This window comes from Mandrillus leucophaeus, unplaced genomic scaffold, assembly GCF_000951045.1.
Source record: "Mandrillus leucophaeus isolate KB7577 unplaced genomic scaffold, Mleu.le_1.0 Scaffold408, whole genome shotgun sequence".
In the NCBI taxonomy this organism is placed as follows: domain Eukaryota; kingdom Metazoa; phylum Chordata; class Mammalia; order Primates; family Cercopithecidae; genus Mandrillus; species Mandrillus leucophaeus.
Genome location: NW_012104343.1, coordinates 1,791,486 through 1,809,759, shown reverse-complemented (window position 1 = coordinate 1,809,759; position 18,274 = coordinate 1,791,486). Strand labels below are relative to the sequence as shown.

Genomic DNA, 18,274 nt, shown 5'->3' with positions numbered 1-18,274 from the left:
AATTACCTAGGGCAGTATGGCCATTTTCACGATATTGATTCTTCCTATCCATGAGCATGGAATGTTCATTTGTTTGTGTCCTCTTTTATTTTGTTGAGCAGTGGTTTGTAGTTCTCCTTGAAGAGGTCCTTCACATCCCTTGTAAGTTGGATTTCTAGGTATTTTATTGTCTTTGAAGCAGTTGTGAATGGGAGTTCACTCATGATTTGGCTCTTTGTTTGTCTGTTATTGGTGTATAAGAATGCTTGTGATTTTTTCTCATTGATTTTGTATCCTGAGACTGCTGAAGTTGCTTATCAGCTTAAGGAGATTTTGGGCTGAGATGATGGGGTTTTCTCGTTGAATTATAACATCCTGGATGTTCGGTGGTGTTATTCTTGTTGTAAAGTTGTCTAAACTCTTATTTCCACAATTTTCATAAAATCAATAAGTGGCAGAGCTAGGATTCAAACCCAGATCTCTGAGGCTATGTGCTCAACTCTTATGCTGTTCTGCCCTTGCCTTATAGGGTTTGTGAGATCATTCATCCTGCTTATTTAGGAAGGTTCTCATTCACACAATTCCCCTTTGTTTTCAAGGGGCTTTTCTTCCAGACATGTGGGTTAGGTTTGAGTTTCTGGAATCTCCTGCTTTAGCATCATCTGTATTTTCCTTAGGCTTTCTTGAGTACATTTTAATTTGGTCCATGAAACATATTTCCTCTCTTTTTGTTTTTTTTTTGGTATGAGTTCATTTGAAAGCCTTTTTTTTTTTGACATAGTTATTATCTTTTGAATTTGTTACTACTTTTATTTGGAGTATTGTTAGTCTTTGGCCCTCTTAAGTATTCTCATTGCACTGCCCACCAGCCTTCTTGTGTCCTCTTTTCCTTTACCTGTCTCCCTCATCATCTTTTATCTTCCCTTGTTTGTGTTGTTTTATGAAGAATTTGCCATCCAGGACTTACTTTCTTCTCTCATATCCATCTTAAATGTCTTTTTTTTTTGGAGGGTGAGCCTAGACAGCCACTTGTTTGATGAAGTGGGGAGTTGAGTAATCAGAAGGACCACTGGTTCCTACTGCTGTCTGATGATTGCAGTGTTTTATTTTAGGGTGTAATATGTTGGCATGTATGCATACATGTGTGCATATATATGTGACATTCATTTGTTTTTAATTAGGGTGAAAGCACCAGATGGAAATTCTGTACCCTCTAGTCTAATTTTAGTTTAATATATTTGGGGTGTAATGCCTATGTGTTGCTTAGTTTCTTCAGATTAATTTTCTGTGTTTTTCTGCTTTGAAGATTTTAGAACTTGTAAACAATAGAATCTTCCAGTCCAGGATTCGGCACAAGAAAACTGTATGGCACATCCAGTTCACAGCCGATGAGAAGACACTTATTTCAAGTTCTGATGATTCTGCAATTCAGGTGAGAGGGAGGTTGAACTCTTAACATATTTAATGCTGATTCTAAAATGAACACTATGATTATGTCTAAAATCTGATGTATATTTTAAGCACATTGCTTTGGGCATACATTCAGATTATGCACATGGGCTTAGATGATTGGTGTTTCATATTTTTCTGTGGGTGAGACAGACAGTTTGTCTTAGAACCCTCTGTTGGAAGGGTGTTTATTTTGAAAATGAAGGGTTTGTTTACATTTTCTTGCCTGCCTTGGTATTTGGATTTGTATCAGTAAGTATACTTTTTGCCACATTTATGTAATTTCTCTTTATTTTTCTTTACAGTAGTAAAATCCAATGGAAATCATTTCATTCTTTCCTTTTAAGAACAAGATGTTTATTACAGGAATGAAATTCTGTGAAAAGAGAATAGTTTGACATAATAAAGAATTGTGGATATGGAGGCCTAAGCTTACTATATATTCTTTTAAAATTTACTTGATTATTAAAGTCCCAAAGCACATTGTTTTAAAATTCAAATAGTTTTACAAGATTTATTATGAAAAATAGACCCTTTCCCCCATTTCTCATTCTCCAGAGGCACCACTTTTAGCTTTTAGATGTTTCTTTTGATATTACCTTCATGCCTCTGTATGGCATGCTCATAGTGCTCTTCTTGATTTTACCATTTGACAAGTTACCTACCGAATTCCCTACAGGAAGATGCCGCTTTTTTCCTTCTCCCACCTGTCCTGCCCTCAGCTTATGTGCATGCACCCGTTCACAGACACTCATTTATCAATCCATTTATCCCAATTATGATGAAATTTTGTTTAGATCCTTCCTGTTATTATGATCACTGTGTACTAAGGGTACTGTGAATGCGTTTTTTGTCTTAATGCAGTGTAGGAAAATTTGACTTTTGGGTGTAGTTGGAGATTATTTTACACTAAAACTTTGAAGACATTGCTCCATTTTCTTCCAAGTTCCAAAGTTCATGTTGAAAAGTCTGAAGCCATTTTGCTGCCTAATCTTTCTCTCTGGAAGATTTTAGGGTATTCATTTTGTCCCCAGAATTTTGAAATTTCCTGATGATATACTGTGGTGTTAGTTTTTATTAATCGTTTTGGACATTCAGTCTTCCTTCTCAATTTGGAAACCTATGTTTTTCAATTCATGGAAGTTGGATTATTTCTTTGATTCTTTCCTTTTTGTTCCAGTTTGCTTTTTCTTTTTGTAACAACCATTATTCAGATGTTAGATCTCCTGGACCGATAATCTAGTTTTCTTTTCCCACATTTCATCTTTTTATACTGTGCTTTATTTTCTTTTCTTTTCTCTTCTATTTTTTTTTTTTTTTGAGGTGGAGTCTCATTCTGTTGCCCAGGCTGGAGTGCAGTGGTGTGATCTCAGCTCACTGCAACCTCTGCCTCCTGGGTTCAAGCAGTTCTCTTGCCTCAGCGTCCTGAGTAGCTGGGATTACAGGTGCATGCCACTATGCTAGGCTATTTTTTTTGTGTTTTTTTAAGTAGAGGTGAGATTTCACCGTGCTGGCCAGGCTGGTCTCGAACTCCTGACCTCATGATCCTCCCGCCTCGGCGTCCCAAAGTGCTGGGATTACAGGCGTGAGCCCCTGCACCTGGCCTACTGTGCTCTGTTTTCTGGGAGTTTTCCTCAGTTTTGCCTTCCAGCCATTTTATTGAGATTTTCGTTTCTACTATTATATTTCTAATGCATTAAATTCTTATTTTGTAGATAGAATATTTTATCTCTCTGAGGAGATATACACACAGACAGGTAAATAAATATATATAGAAATTACACACACATACATGCGCACACACACACACATATGTGTAATTTTTTTTTTGTTTTTTGAGATGGAGTTTCACTCTTCTTGCCCAGGCTGGAGTGCAATGGTGCCACCTTGGCTCACCGCAACCCCCACCTCCCAGGTTCAAGCAATTTTCCTGCCTTAGCCTCCTGAGTATCTGGGATTACAGGCATGCACCACCACACCCAGCTAATTTTTGTATATTTAGTAGAGATGGGGTTTCATCATGTTGGTAAGGCTGATCTTAAACTCTGGATCTCAGGTGATCCACCTACCTTGGCTTCCCAATGTGCTGGAATTACAGGCATGAGCCACTGTGCCTGGCTTATGTATATAATTTTTTTCCTCATAAATTTTCATTTTGCTGCATAGTTGCTGTTCCCTCCAAGTTGCTTTTTTCTGTTTGGTTGTTTTGACCTCCTATTTTGAAGGCTTCCTTAGCTCTCAGTGGTATTGGCTACCAGAGATGTGTACTAAACAACTGGCTGAAAGCTCTGTGTGTTGACTGAGATCTTCTCTAAAAGGTGATCTGAAAGGGGAACCTTTATTGTGAGTATCTTCAGGTCTTTTGTCTTGGTCTCCTCAGATTCCTAGAGAGGAATTTTCTGGTCTCTTGCCTGGAGGATAAACCTGGCTGGCAGGTTCTTAGAGCTAAGTTGGGGAAGAGAACAGGAAGTATTAATAGATGTTGGATCTCAACATTTAGTATGTAAACCTTCCCTTGATCCCTCGTTATCAGAATCGTAATTCTACCCTGAGTTATGCTGGTGCCCTTAAATTCCGAGATTCTTCTTTCTAGTTTGCTGTCACTGTCTGTCTACTTTCTTCCCTTTTTTCTCATAGTAACTTTGGGATTCAGCAGCAATTCTTTTCTTTTTTCTTTTTTTTTGAGACAGTCTTGCTTTATTGCCTGGGCTGGAGTGCAGTGGTGCAATCTCTGCTCACTGAAACCTCCACCTCCGAGGTTCAAGTGATTCTTCTGCCTCAGCCTCCTGAGTAGCTGGAATTACAGGCACCTGACACCACACACAGCTAATTTTTTGTATTTTTAGTAGAGACAGGGTTTCACCATGTTGGCCAGGCTGGTCTTGAACTCCTGATCTCAAGTGATCTGCTCACCTTGGCCTCCCAAAGTGCTAGGATTACAGGTGTGAGCCACCGTGCCTGGCCTTCTTTTTTTTTTTATATGAAATCAAGTTTCCTAAACTCCTTGGAGGAGTGGGGAGGTCCAGCATTTCTAGCTTCACAGGTCTGCAGCTCCTTCTCTTGTTTTCATGAGGCATTAAAAATATGGCCTTACTGGGCGCAGTGGCTCACATCTTTAATCCCAACACTTTGGGAGTCTGAGGTGGAAGGATTGCTTGAGGCCAGGAGTTAGAGACCAGTCTGCACAACACAGCAAGACCCCACCTCTACAAAATAAAATAAATTAGCCAGGTGTGGTAGTGCATGCCTGTAATCCCAGCTACTCAGGAGGCTGAGGTTGGAGGATCACTTGAGCCTAGGAGGTCCAGGCTGGAGTGAGCTATGATCATGCGACTGCACTCCAGCCTGGGCAACAGAGCAAATCCCCATCTCAAATATATAATGGCCTTGTTCTTAGGAGATCTCTTTGCTCCATCTCCTTCCCTCACAGTTATTTGGACCTTCTCTTTCTTTTGTTGCCCTTATCCTTGTTATACTCCATTTGGATTCTATTCCCTGTGGTTTCTCCTCATTGTAGGGTTGTCCTGGTTAATTTTATCAGCTCACAAGGCTCACATTGCTCCAGTCCTTCCAGACTGTACCCAGCCCCCTCACACTCAGTGTCTGCTACTCTTCTCTAGTTGGTCCATTGCACTTTCTGGTGAACACCATGTGGCTATCAGGATTCTCTGCCTCCTAATTCCTAATACTTATATTCTTAGCCCCACCCTCATTTCCTCCTTTGGGTATACTTAGTACCTTCCATTTTTGAGCATTTTGGGAGTTCATAATGCCGATTTTGTTGCTTTAGACTTTTTCTTTTCTTTTCTTTACTTTTTTTTTGAGACAGTCTTGCTCTGTTGCCAGGCTGAAGTGCAGTGGCACGATCTCGGCTCACTGTAGCCTCCACCTCCTGGGTTCAAGCGATTCCCCTGCCTCAGCCTCCTGAGTAGCTGGGACTACAGGCACGTGCCACCATGCCCGGCTAATTTTTTTTTTTTTTTTGTATTTTTTTAGTGGAGATGGGGTTTCACTATGTTGACCAGGACGGTCTCGATCTCTTGACCTTGTGATCCTCCCGCCTCAGCCTCCCAAAGTGCTGGGATTACAGGCATGGCCACCGTGCCTGGCTGCTTTTGACTTTTTCTAATGCCTTTAGGATTCTGTTTTCTTGACTTTGCTGAGTCAGTTACCATTCTCCTGCTTTCCAGCCTCCCACATTTTGTTGCTGTTATCTCCTTTCTCATTCTTTTGACCTTGCCATTTTAGTAGAGCTTTAGAAGTGAAGGAGATAATGCATATGTTCAATGGAAGCTATTATATTCTTTTATTTGTGTATATATATTGCTTATGGTGGCAATATTTAATTATATTGTTAAAAACGGTTTTGGGAAAAAGATCTTTTAATGTTATGTCTGTGTGAGTCCTAGGAAGGAGTATGATTCGAATGAAATTTGGCTTCAGTGCAGAAACTTATTTGTTATAGGCTCCCATGACACTGGTGTTCTAGCTGTAAAACTCAGTGTAATAGTCACCTTTCTTCCTCTCCAGATGTCTTTGAAATGGGTAAAACTAAAAACTACATTTGATGACGTTCTTTTGAGACATTGTATACTATGTAGTTTTCTATCAAAAGTTAAATTCATAAGGTTTTTATGACCAGCTTGACAATTTCAGGTATTCTCAGCTAGGGGGAAGAATAATTTCTAGAAATATTTTTAGAAAAGGAGTTAGATTATATTTAGAAATATGATTATTATATTATATAAATAAGTAGTTGTGTTTCTTCCTCTTTTTCTGTTCTACTCAGAATACTTCTTACATTTACAGTGTTTTAAATGGAATAAAACTCTGTAGATATTTTCAAGAAATGACTGGTTGGGTTTTGTTTTCGTTTTTTAAAGTTTTTGTAAATGATTATATGGAGGTTTGTTTTAGTCATCTTTGTATCCCCAATGCCTGGAATGCAGTAAGGGTTCTGTAAATCTTTGCTAAGCTGAAGTTACTGCCAAAATTTGAAGAATCAACTCACCTGATTATCGCTCTTAGGATTGTGAAAATTGAGGTCTACTTTGGTAGTTTTTGATCCTTTACCTTGAGGTAAATAAAGGCCAAGTATTACCCATGCTTACATGAGCCAGTATGTAAGACTATGTTAGTTCTTGCTGGTATGAAACGTTTCCGGCCGGGCGTGGTGCTCACACCTGTAATCCCAGCACTTTGGGAGGCTGAGGTGGGTGGATAACGAGGTCAGGAGATTGAGACCATCCTGGCTAACACGGTGAAACCCTGTCTCTACTAAAAAATACAAAAAAATTAGCCAGGTGTGGTGATGGGTACCCGTAGTCCCAGCTACTCAGGAGGCTGAGGCAGGAGAATGGCGTGAACCCGGGAGGCGGAGCTTGCAGTGAGCTGAGATCCCACCACTGCACTCCAGCCTGGGAGACAGAGCAAAACTCTGTCTCAAAAAGAAAAGAAAAGAAAAGTTTCCTTAGCATTTCTACAATTTAAATTTTATTCATATAGCTGAAAAAATTCTACAAGTATATATACACTGCAAACATAGTCAATGATAGAGACATCCCCAGACTCAACTTTTACATTTGACTAATGGTGGTGGAAGTTTAGTGATATTAAGGTTATTCAGTTAGCACAGTATGTTCAGTCCAACAATAACAACAACAAAAAAATCACTCATCATCATTGCCTAGTCAGAAACCTTCTGTAACGAAAGCTGCAAAGGCTATTCCTAATCTGCCCTCAGTGGTTGTCAGATTGTTCATTATATCTGCTTAGGAAGGCTGTCTGAGTTCTTGATGCAGAGGGCAGAAGTAAGATACTAAGTTAGAAATGAACATTGAATCAGGCAAAGCTAGAACAGGCAGTGTCTGTAAACTAGGAGGAGCTGTTCAGCATAGCCATTGATCCTCCAGTTCAGTAAAGCCTGGAAATGGGGAGGAGAGAGCCAGGAGGTTCCTAGTAGAAATGGACTAAGGTCTTTTATGCTTAGTCACATGGGGTGCCCCTCCTCTCTGGTCTGATTTGGGAAGCCAGAAAAGCCTCCATTTCTCCCTCTTCCCCCGGCATATCTCATTGGGTTCTTAAAATTTGAAAATTACTAATTAATTTTTTTAGAATTACTCTCACTTCCAGTTTGTCTTCTAAAGTTCTCTTGCTTGCATGCAAGACCCTATGCTCCTGATATCCTGCTTCTGTGAATGAGCATTCTGAGGCAGAAGATGAGATCTGAAAGCCAGGGCTTGGTGGGGAGGGCGACTGCTAAATGTGGTGGTAAAAGAAGTAAAAAAAGGGGAAGAAGAGATGTCATTTCTTTTAAGATTTTGCCTAGGTCTGATTAAAGATATTTCTGCTGTTTAACATTGGCCAGTAAAAAGCTAGACTCAGAATGTTACTCATATGCATACCTGTAGTGGTGGCTGCTTTTTCTTTATCTTTTTATTCTTTTGGAGCTGGCCTGTTTGCCCATACCTCAGAATTTTGGCTTCATCAGGCCCACGGGGCTGTTTCTTTGGATACCTTCCCAACCTTTTTTCTCTTCTGTTTCTTCTGCGTCTCGTATGCTCTAGTTGGATGGAACCATGAGCAGGCCCCTTTTGACGTTTCCCTGCTCCTATACTTTAACTCCAACATTTATTCCCTTTGAAGAACCCTTCTCAGTTTGTGAATCACACTTTCAACCCATTCCTCAAGCCTACTTTGAATATGTTATCTCCACCAAATTTTCTCTAAGCAATTACTTTTTTTGACTTTCACAGAACTTTTATCTCTATCATTGTATCTTATATTGTAGGATTTTTTTTGGGTTTCTTGTATTTCTCATTTTCTTTGCTAAACTCTTAAGTTTCTTTATGCTAGATCCTTGTTTGATTCATATTTGCTTTGCATATAGGTACTAAATAAACATTTGTTAAGTTAATCTGAAGTCAAGTATTAATAAAGCTCTAAATACAGTTGCTTTCATTTAGTAATTAAGAGATGCCCTTTACATGGACATAGCATAAAAATAAACTTCTGTTCTGTGTACCTCTGTGTCTCAGATTCATTTGTATGCGTATTTGGTGCTAGTTACTCATGCTATTTCAATCCCCCCACACCTTTCCTTATGTCTGAGGAGCTCCTCCTGAAGCTGCACGTGAAAAACAATGCCTTCTCACTTCTGTCATTTTGAGGATTGTATTGGGGGATAGCTGAGATATTTGAACCTTGGAAACTCTGTGTTCTGTTTTGAAGCTGCTTTGATCAACTGACCTTCCTAGGCCAGCTTCAGTTGAGCCAGGATCTGTAGACTTCCCCAGCTTGTAGGTTCAGAAATCTGTGACTATGTAATTAGGATAATTTTCTCAGGAAAATTTAATCAGATGGTGAGCTCACTGGCATATTGTGTGTTCTTTTTTTCTTTTTTTTCCTATCTTCTGGTATAATTAACTGTCCTCCAAGCAACTGAAGAAAACAAATTTTATTTAGGAGGAGAAATATTTTATTTTGCCTCTAGTCAATTTGCTTAACCCCAGCTTCTCTCTCTGTCTGTAAAATGTGGACACCATAGTCTTCTCTGTTATTCTTCTCTGTTTTACTGAAATGCCGTGTGAGTAAAAAACTTTAGACAAGAGAATGTACACTCTGTCCACCCCTCCAATGAGAGAGGATCGGGGGAGGATTATAACAGACATATTTCTTTCACATTCAGGTATGGAATTGGCAGTTGGAGGAATATGTCTTTCTACAAGCCCATCAGGAAACAGTGAAAGACTTTAGACTCTTGAAAAATTCAAGACTGCTTTCTTGGTCATTTGATGGAACAGTGAAGGTAATTTGAAGTATAAATTTGTTTTTGAAAATGTATTCTCATATTGCAGTGATTATATTGAGACAGCCAAAAGCCACTGAAGGCTAATTACTCACAATAAAAATTTTTTATTTTTCTCATGCTTGTTTTCTGTTCATTGCAGTCACCTACATCTGCTGTGTTTTAATGAGCATTTATACTGTTAGTCACATTTAAAGTAAAGGGGTCAGAACAGCCAGTGTACTAAAACTCGTTTTATAGATCTGTCTTGTAGCTGATTATGCTTTTTAATATAAAATGTTCTTAAAAGTGTCAACCTCCAATTTTTTTTTTAAGGTATGGAATATTATTACTGGAAAAATAGAAAAAGACTTTGTCTGTCACCAGGGTACAGTACTTTCTTGTGACATTTCTCATGATGCTACCAAGTTTTCGTCTACCTCTGCTGACAAGACTGCAAAGGTAGGTCAATCAGTTGAAACCATGCATAAAACTTTGGTAGTGGTTATGTATAATGAGTCCAAATAATATATACAACAGGACATAACAGTTGCTGTCTACATGTCTGTCCCATATTTTGTGATCTTTTGGACGATGCCCATTGGCATTTAGTTGGTATCAAATGAATGAAATGAAATACATTGAGGACTTCCATAAGTAATCCTTATGGATTACTTTTTGTCTATAATCAAATGCAACCTCTACTGCATACTGTAGGCAATGAAAATCATTGAAAGGGATTTACATTTAATTATACACTGACAATACAATTTTAATATAATTAATGTAATATAATTGACTGTGTCTGAAATCACATTCTGGTGAATGATGCTGCTTGGTTGGGGACCTCAAGTACTCCCTTCTCTCCTTTTTTTCTCCTTCTACCAGTCTTTATAAACTATAAACCCTGGAATCGTCAGGGACTCCACCCTGTCTTTTGTGCTCTGTTGATGACTCTTTAGTGCACCTTAGAGTTATCTTCTCCTCCTTGTCACCACCCTGAAGAGCATGCTTTCCTCCTCCACCACTGGTGGACTGTCCCAGCATCCTGCCTCTAGTCTGCACCTCTTCCACGTTATCTTCCATACCACTGCCTGTATCTCTTGTTGAAACACCTGTTACCTAATGGTTTTTAGGCCAACTACTTAGCTCATCACCGTCTTTTTCTGCTATATTGTTTCCTCTGTGCCAGCCAACTTTCCAACTTCATCTTTTTGTGCATGCTGCTAACTTTGGTTTGATAAACCTTCTACTGTTTTACCTTGAAGCATTATGACTTATCCTTCTAGACCTAGATTTGATGGGAGCTCTTTTGAAGCGTTTCCTGACCCTCAAGCAAGGTTAGCTGTTCTACCTCCAGTGTTTCTAGTACATTTTATTCATTTGTTAGAACATTTACTTCATACAACTGTTCACTAACTGTTCGTGAGCCTGTCTTCATGACTAAACTATAAACTTTTCAAGGATAGTGACTGTAGCTAGTTTATCCTATTGTACCACTAGTTCTAGCTCACAGTGCTTGGAACTTGGTAGTTTTCAGTATGTGGTTGCTAAATAATGTTGACAAAACCAAGAGACAATATGGAAAGGAAAAAAAAAACAGCATTTGGCTGCCAAGAAGTAGGCTAATATAGTGACTAACCTTTAAAGATTACTTGTCACATCCTAGTAATTTCACTCTGTATAATCTCATTTAATCTTCACAGCATAGGTACGACTGCCCTCATTTTACAGATGCAGAGTATGAAGCTATAGAAGCTTATATGAGTTGTCCTAGTCACAAGAATCTAGTGAACAGTGGAGTTAGGACTCACATTCAGGTCTGCTTCACTCCACAGACTGCTCTTAGTTGATTCGGTGTTCTTCCATGTAGGTCTAAACTAAGGAAGGAGTGACATTGATCCTTGAGCTGAATTTAACTTGAGTAATTAAAGGGAATCTCAGAAAAATTAACAAGATTGCATGCTGGAACTTGGGCATCTCATGAAAGTTTATGAATTGCCAAATATTAGAATGTCCATGTGATTGAATTTATGGCTGAATAGCACTCAAGGCAGGGTTTGCAGATGCTTATTTTGAGTGTATGTACCATTGCTAAACAATCCTAATTGCCTTCCAGATCTGGAGTTTTGATCTCCTTTTGCCACTTCATGAATTGAGGGGCCACAACGGCTGTGTGCGCTGCTCTGCCTTCTCTGTGGACAGTACCCTGCTGGCAACGGGAGATGACAATGGAGAAATCAGGGTAGGGTGTTTGCTGACATGAGAGCACTGCTCCTCTTGTAGCTTGGGCTAGCACTCTTCACAGTGGGGACCTTTGTTCATGGGCCAGGGAAGCATAGTCCTGAAGTTCTGGTTGGATGAGGCATTCTTTTTATTTCTTGTGCACATTGTATTCACAGCTGCACTCCACTGCAGAAACGGATTCATTTTAGAGTTAGAGTGAAGCATTCCCTGTATATGTGAGGAGGCAAGTGCTCTAGTCATTTGCAGTTCATTCTCTGCCATTAGCTTGAGAATGATTCATCTTAATTCTTGGACTTGAACCAAAGGTTGTTTTTGGTAGCAGAATTTGAGGAAAATAATTTTGTAAATTACGGTCTGGATTATAAATGAATTGCAAATCCTGCTGTTTTCTGGAAAGAAAAGATCTCTTTAGCACTATACCCATTTGATAGCCATTTACAGTGTGGTTTGTTGCAGTCCTCTGTGGACTGCCTGCCTGTTAAATCGTGTAGAGGTTCACATTTCTGTCATTGGAGGGCAGCGAAGGGCTCCTTATTGAGTCAGAGGCTGCATGATAGGCCAGTTTTTATTGCTCTGCAGTGCTTAAGATATACATACAAACCATGCCAGTTTTATTTAGAAAACAGTCTATTTTTTTTAGATATATAATTTTGACTTTTAGAAAACAATCTTTTTACGAGGCATAGAATGTTGTTCTCTCTGTGTCTGTGGAAATATAGTACCATATGGAAAGTATTGCATGCTGAAAGCTTAGAAATTATGGAAAAGGAGTCAATTGACTTAGTTGTGTCAGAAGAATTGGGGAGCTGATTGAAAAAGTTTGGGCATTGGGATGACTACTTTGGTAACCCGTATATATGAGGAAGGTGGGGTTTTCCCCCCTTTCATTACAAAGGAGGATTTAAAACTCCAGGAATAGGTATATAGTGCAGAAGACTAGAAGAGTATACAGTTTGCAGGAATAGAGGTGTTATCAGATGGGCTTTCTAGGGAAATTAAGATTCTTCTGCTTGAGGACTAAGTAACCAACCTTCTCTCTACCAGTCACATAAATGTGTGTCAGCTGAAGTGGCAGGGCTGCTTTGGAAATGTTCATTTTGCTCTGAGTTCGCATCTTTGGATGAATGTGCTCCTTTACCAGTTATGAGGCAGTGTTTCATTTTTTCAACCACTGCAGGAAAAAATTGTCTGTCTTAAAATTGTGTTATTTTAAAAATTTTTGTTGGTACATTAAAAAAATTTTTTTCTCCCTGATTATTCAGAGTATAGGAAAGTTACTGGTTTTTTTATGTATGTGTACTATCTTACTGAACTCTTTCTAATGAGTTTTTCCATTTGGTTCTCTTGGATTTCCTAGGGAGAGATTTGCAAATGATGATTTTATTTTCTCTTACCATTTATGCCTCTGTTTCTTTTTCTTATTCTGATGTACCTTTATTTGAAAAATTGGAGCACTGCTTATATATTAAATGTCACTGGAAATAAATGGCAATATTAGCATCTGGATAGGATTGTTTATAAAAGTCTAGTAAAATAATTTTAGAATACATATATATGGACATATATATGTTTTAAAACTAGAGAAGCTTCTGGATAACTCTGTTAATGAATTGTGTATCATGTTTACGTAGATATGGAATGTCTCAAACGGTGAGCTTCTTCACTTATGTGCTCCGCTTTCAGAAGAAGGAGCTGCTACCCATGGAGGCTGGGTGACTGACCTTTGCTTTTCTCCAGATGGCAAAATGCTTATCTCTGCTGGAGGATATATTAAGGTAAGAGTTTCCCAAGAACTGTGAAAGAAAATAATAGCCTATATCATACTTTCCAAGCTATTTTCACTTCCTGTTTCTCAGTTGGGCCTTTTACAACCCAGCAGAGTAAAAAGGCTGCTACTCTGGAGGCTGAGGTGGGAGGATAACTCGAGTCTGTGAGGTCAGGGCTGCTTTGAGCCATGATTACCCCATGGCACTCCACCCTGGGTCACAGAGCGAGACCCTGTGTCAAAAAAAAAAAAATCTGGCAGTAAAATGAGTTTGGTAACTAAAAAAAGAACAGAAAAAAATATTGAAAACAAAAAAGAACCAGAAAAAAACTTCAAAAAATCATTAAAAGCCAGGCGCGGTGGCTCACGCCTGTAATCCCAGCACTTTGGGAGGCCGAGGCAGGCAGATCACCTGAGGTCAGGAGTTCGAGACCAGCCTGGCCAACATGGCGAAATCCCATCTCTACTAAAAATACAAAAATTAGCCAGGTGTGGTGGCGCACGCCTGCAGTCCTAGCTACTTGGGAGGCTGAGGCAGGAGAATCACTTGAATCTGGGAAGCAGAGGTTACAGTGAGCCGAGATCATGCCATTGCACTCCAGCCTAGGCAACAAGAGCAAAACTCTGTCTCAATAATTAATGAATGAATGAATTAATTAATTAAAACGGAAAAAAGAAAAAAAAAGGCAGTTACGGTTATCTCCATTTTGTAGTGATGAAACAGATCCACAGGACTACTTTCCTCAGATCTTGGGGAAGCATCGGTGACAGTATTAGGGATGCCCTCAGTCCAGAGCTGTCATACTGCCCCATACTAAACTTGGGGCATTAGAATGACTAGCAAGTTGGGTGTTTAACTTAGTTCTGTTTTCCATGTCATTCACAATTAACTATGTTGGTTGAAAATCTTTAAAAAAACATATTTTTGAAATTTCTTCAGTAATAATAGCAGCAGTATATTGCTTTATAGTTTACAAAACGCTTCACTTCCCTCATCTTACTAGCCAGCTTTGTGAGGCTTAAATTTCATTCTTAGTTTGCATGTGAGGAAAATGATTTTCTATGGAGGTTATAACTTTCCTAAAGTTACATAATTAGTGCCGGGTGTGGTGATTCACACCTGTAATCTCAGCACTTTGGGAGGCCAAGGCAGGCAGATCACTTGAGGTCAGAAGTTGAAGACCAGCCTGGCCAAAATGGCAAAACTCTGTCTCTGCTAAAAATAGAAAAATTAGCTGGGTTTTGTGGCGGGCATCTGTAGTCCCAGCTACTTGGGAGGCTGAGACATGAGACTCCCTTGAACCCCGGGGAAGTGGAGGTTGCAGTAAGCTAAGATCGCACCACTGTAGTCCAGCCTGGGCAACAGAGTGAGACTGTCTCAAAAACAAACAAACAAAAATAAAGTTACATAATTAGTAAATAGAAAAGCCAGGACTCAAACCCAGGTCTCTGCCTCTGTTTTCTCTAGCAAATTGGCTTTTTAAAACTTATTAGCGATTGAGGCCACAATTTGAATGTGTTGTGGTGCTTCAAGGTCATATTTTTGGTGTTTTTTTGATGCATCTTTTATGTATCCACTCAAAAAGACTGTGTTGAATGTCCAGTGTGTGCTAAGCTACTGCTGTGTGGCACAATGTTTATGGCTTGGTTCTTGCCTTTCAGCAGCTTACAGTCTATGGGGGAAGCAGGTGGTAAACCAATAAAGTCCCTAAAGTTTAGAAGGGGTCTGGGACATGCTTTCATGAGCAGGTGGAAGCACAGAGGAGAGGAGTGAACAGACCAACCTCAGAGAGTTAGCAGAGGCTTCACCTAGAGGGGAATGCTTGAAGTGAATCTTTTGAATAGTGGCTTACTTATAAAAGTGGTAGAAGATGATACTCTATATCAGCGGTCCCCAACCTTTTTGGCACTAGGGACTGGTTTCCTTGGAAGACAGTTTTTCCACAGATAGGGTAGTGGTGGGAAGTTGGGGGCGGGCAGTGGTTTCAGGATTAAACTGTTCCACCTCAGATCATCAGCATTAGATGCTCGTAAGGAGTGTGCAAGCTAGATCCCTCGCATGTGCAGTTCACAGTAGGGCTCCTGCTCCTGTGAGAAACTAATGCCACCGCTGATCTGTCAGGAGGCGAAGCTTAGGTGGTAATGTTCACTCACCAGCCGCTCACCTCCTGCCCTGCGGATGGGTTCCTAGAAGGCCACAGACCAGTACTGGTCCATGGCCCGGGGACTGGGGACTCCTCTATATTGGGCTGATCACTTGGACATTCTGGAAGCTTTTTCATTTAAAATTGATTCCTAGTAAGACCTTATGATACTGTTATTTCTTACTGAAAACATTTAAGTGTAGGAGATGATTCTCATTAATAGTCTAAGGCAGGATAACTGTTTGGAAATATTTGAATGACTGGTGTTTTGGTTACATGAGACCCACACGGCTACAATTTTACCACCATAAGAATCTAGCTTATAAAAAAGATAAATTAGAGGACAGTTTTTAGCTTTATGAAAGGTTATACTAAGGGGTACAAAAATACAGATAAACAAAGGGAGTAATTTCTAGTATTTGATAGTACAGTAGGGAAATTATAGTTAACAATGTATATTTCAAAATAGCGAGAATTATTATAATGTTCCCAACACAAAGAAAAGATAAATGTTTAAGGTGATGGATATCCCAATTATCCTAATTTGATCATTACACATTGTATCACATGTACCCCTAAAATATGTACAGCTATTATATATCAATAAAATTTTTTTTAAAAAGAAAGGATGTGTATTATCCCTTAACAAAGTTTCATTGAAAACACAATTCTGTTTACAAAATGTTGCATCAACCTACATCTTTATTCAGTTATTAGGAGATCCTGAGAAATGACCACCAATTGTTCTTCTTCAGTGTAAAGATAAACTGGAACTCAGTCTGCTCTGGGGATAATGCTTAGAAGAGAGTCATTGCTATCTGTGTTGGAAGCTGGGGAGTCTTTGGCTATATTAGCTGCTGAAAAATTTAACTGCTCAGCTTTGACACCAAGTTTCTAGAGACCACATCATTTGATTCTCTGACTTCCACAGAATGCCATTACATAATTGAGAGTCTGGCTTATAAGATGTTAAAAAGATCAGTGATCATATTTTCAGAATTCTTGGGGAACCTTGAAATAAAGCAGCAGAATAGGTTTACATACTATAGATGTTATGTCTTAAGGGTGAAAGAACTTCTAGCCTATATATTTAGTTTGTATATTTAAATGACAATCAGGCTGCCTTTGCTTTCTGGTTTGATTACTAGCTTATTCAACTGATTATGATATAACCCAGCCTGCATCTACCCAGCATGATAATGAGACTATCCAAAAGCACAGAGCAAATTAAAAGTAAAAAGGAACAGCTGCTGTAGTGTCCAAGAAAACAGGCCTTTTGAGCCTGTTTACTTTAGAATCCAAGCTGTATAAATTGAATGCCAGTAAGATAAAGAAGGTATCCAGAAGCTAAAAAGTTCTTAACTTCCAAATTATTCCTAAGTGAAAAAATAATTTAGTTGTTTGCCTGCATTATGCCACAGAGTACATACTGAATGACAAGAAATTCACAATAATTCGTGCACATGAAGGGAAAGCTGATCTGAAGTATGGAATGCATAGTGATAAATGGTGGTGTGCCATGACTTGGTGGCAGCAGAGTGTAATGGTTGGGAGAGTGGGCTTTGGCCTTGAGATAGGCTGCCTGAGTTCAAAGCCTGGCTCTGCCACTCATTAGCTTTGTGACCTTGCACAAGATTGTTTAACTTCTGTGCCTTGATTTTCTTATCTGTAAAATTGCTGTAATGATAATACCTAACTCATTTCAGAGATTTCCCATATACTTATTTCCCCCACAAATACATAGCCTCTCCCATTATGAACATCCCCCCTCCAGATATGTGCATTTGTTAGAATTGATGGATCCACATTGACACATCATTACCACCCAAAGTCCACAGTCAGGATTTGCTCTTGGTGGTGTACATTTTTTGGGTAGTTGAACTAAGTGATCACTGAGGGCCTTAGTGACTGAAAACAAATGAATCTCAGGTTGGTGGAATGTACTTGATTACATTGTTATTTTACAAAGCAAACTTGTGAGTTCTGGAAAATCCCAAGTTAGTGCATGCTGCTTCAGTGAGGTTTACCAAAGTCCATTGGGTATACTTTTAGCAGTTATTATTACTAATAGTGAACATGCATACTTGACCCACTCACATGGGAAAGACAGAATGCTAGGTACTGCCATAGGCACAAAGGTGGGTGAGACTATTATTGTGTTCATAATACTCAGGATCATGGTGAGCTTGAGGCCTTTTCAGAAGAAGTTTATGTGTATTGTCTCTTGCCCCCATTTTAGCTGTGACATTGATGGGTAAACTTTATGATTCCAATTTTTAAATTAATATAAATATTATTAGCAAATTCAGTGATTGGGAAGGAAAGGAAGGACTTGGCTAGAGCCCTTGCTATGTTTGAGATGTTCAATGTTTGCTTAGTAAATAAATAATGTAGATTATTTTATAAAGAAACTTGGTCAAGGGCTTTTGCATCACACCTGGGGAAAGGGAAGATTCATTGGAGAGAACATTGTTTCCTGTAGCCCATATTATGAATAGTTTGGGTCTCTGTCAGCATACCAGTCTGTGTCTGCAAAGGGGCATTTGAGTGAAGAGAGGGGCAATCTTCTGCCCATTCACCCGAGAAGGACATGCAGACAAGAGAGTTGAGTCTGGCCACTGCCGTAATGGACTCTGTAGCTTCCTGTCTGCGGCTCTCAAGCAGGCTGTGTGTTTCTCCAGCATGACTCACAGTTGGAGTTAGGTGTAGGTGGAGCAGTGAGGCCATCACTAGTGTTCATCAGGAAAAGGCTGACCCGGTTGAACAGTATATTCAGCATTAAACCCAAGACATTTTCCTCCTGTTTGCTTTGAGTTTGGTTGCGGGGAGGACATAGGGCAGAGGATCTGCTGGCGCTATGAATTGTCACACAGTGTAATTATCAATCTAATGAGAATTTTATTT

General features: G+C 39.4%; 1 protein-coding gene across 5 annotated transcripts in view; it reads left to right on the top strand.

Moving 5' to 3' along the window:
- Positions 1-18,274, top strand: part of APAF1 (apoptotic peptidase activating factor 1) — a 91,074-nt gene that overhangs the window by 69,777 nt on the left and 3,023 nt on the right. For 4 of the 5 annotated variants that reach the window (XM_011992224.1, XM_011992223.1, XM_011992225.1 and 1 more), the window contains 5 exons: positions 1,286-1,411; positions 9,116-9,235; positions 9,551-9,676; positions 11,334-11,459; positions 13,093-13,236. The exons of the other annotated variant lie outside the window; for it this stretch is intronic. In XM_011992224.1, the coding sequence (XP_011847614.1) occupies positions 1,286-1,411; positions 9,116-9,235; positions 9,551-9,676; positions 11,334-11,459; positions 13,093-13,236 (642 nt within the window). The remainder of the gene's footprint in view (positions 1-1,285; positions 1,412-9,115; positions 9,236-9,550; positions 9,677-11,333; positions 11,460-13,092; positions 13,237-18,274) is intronic. 5 annotated transcript variants of the gene reach the window in all.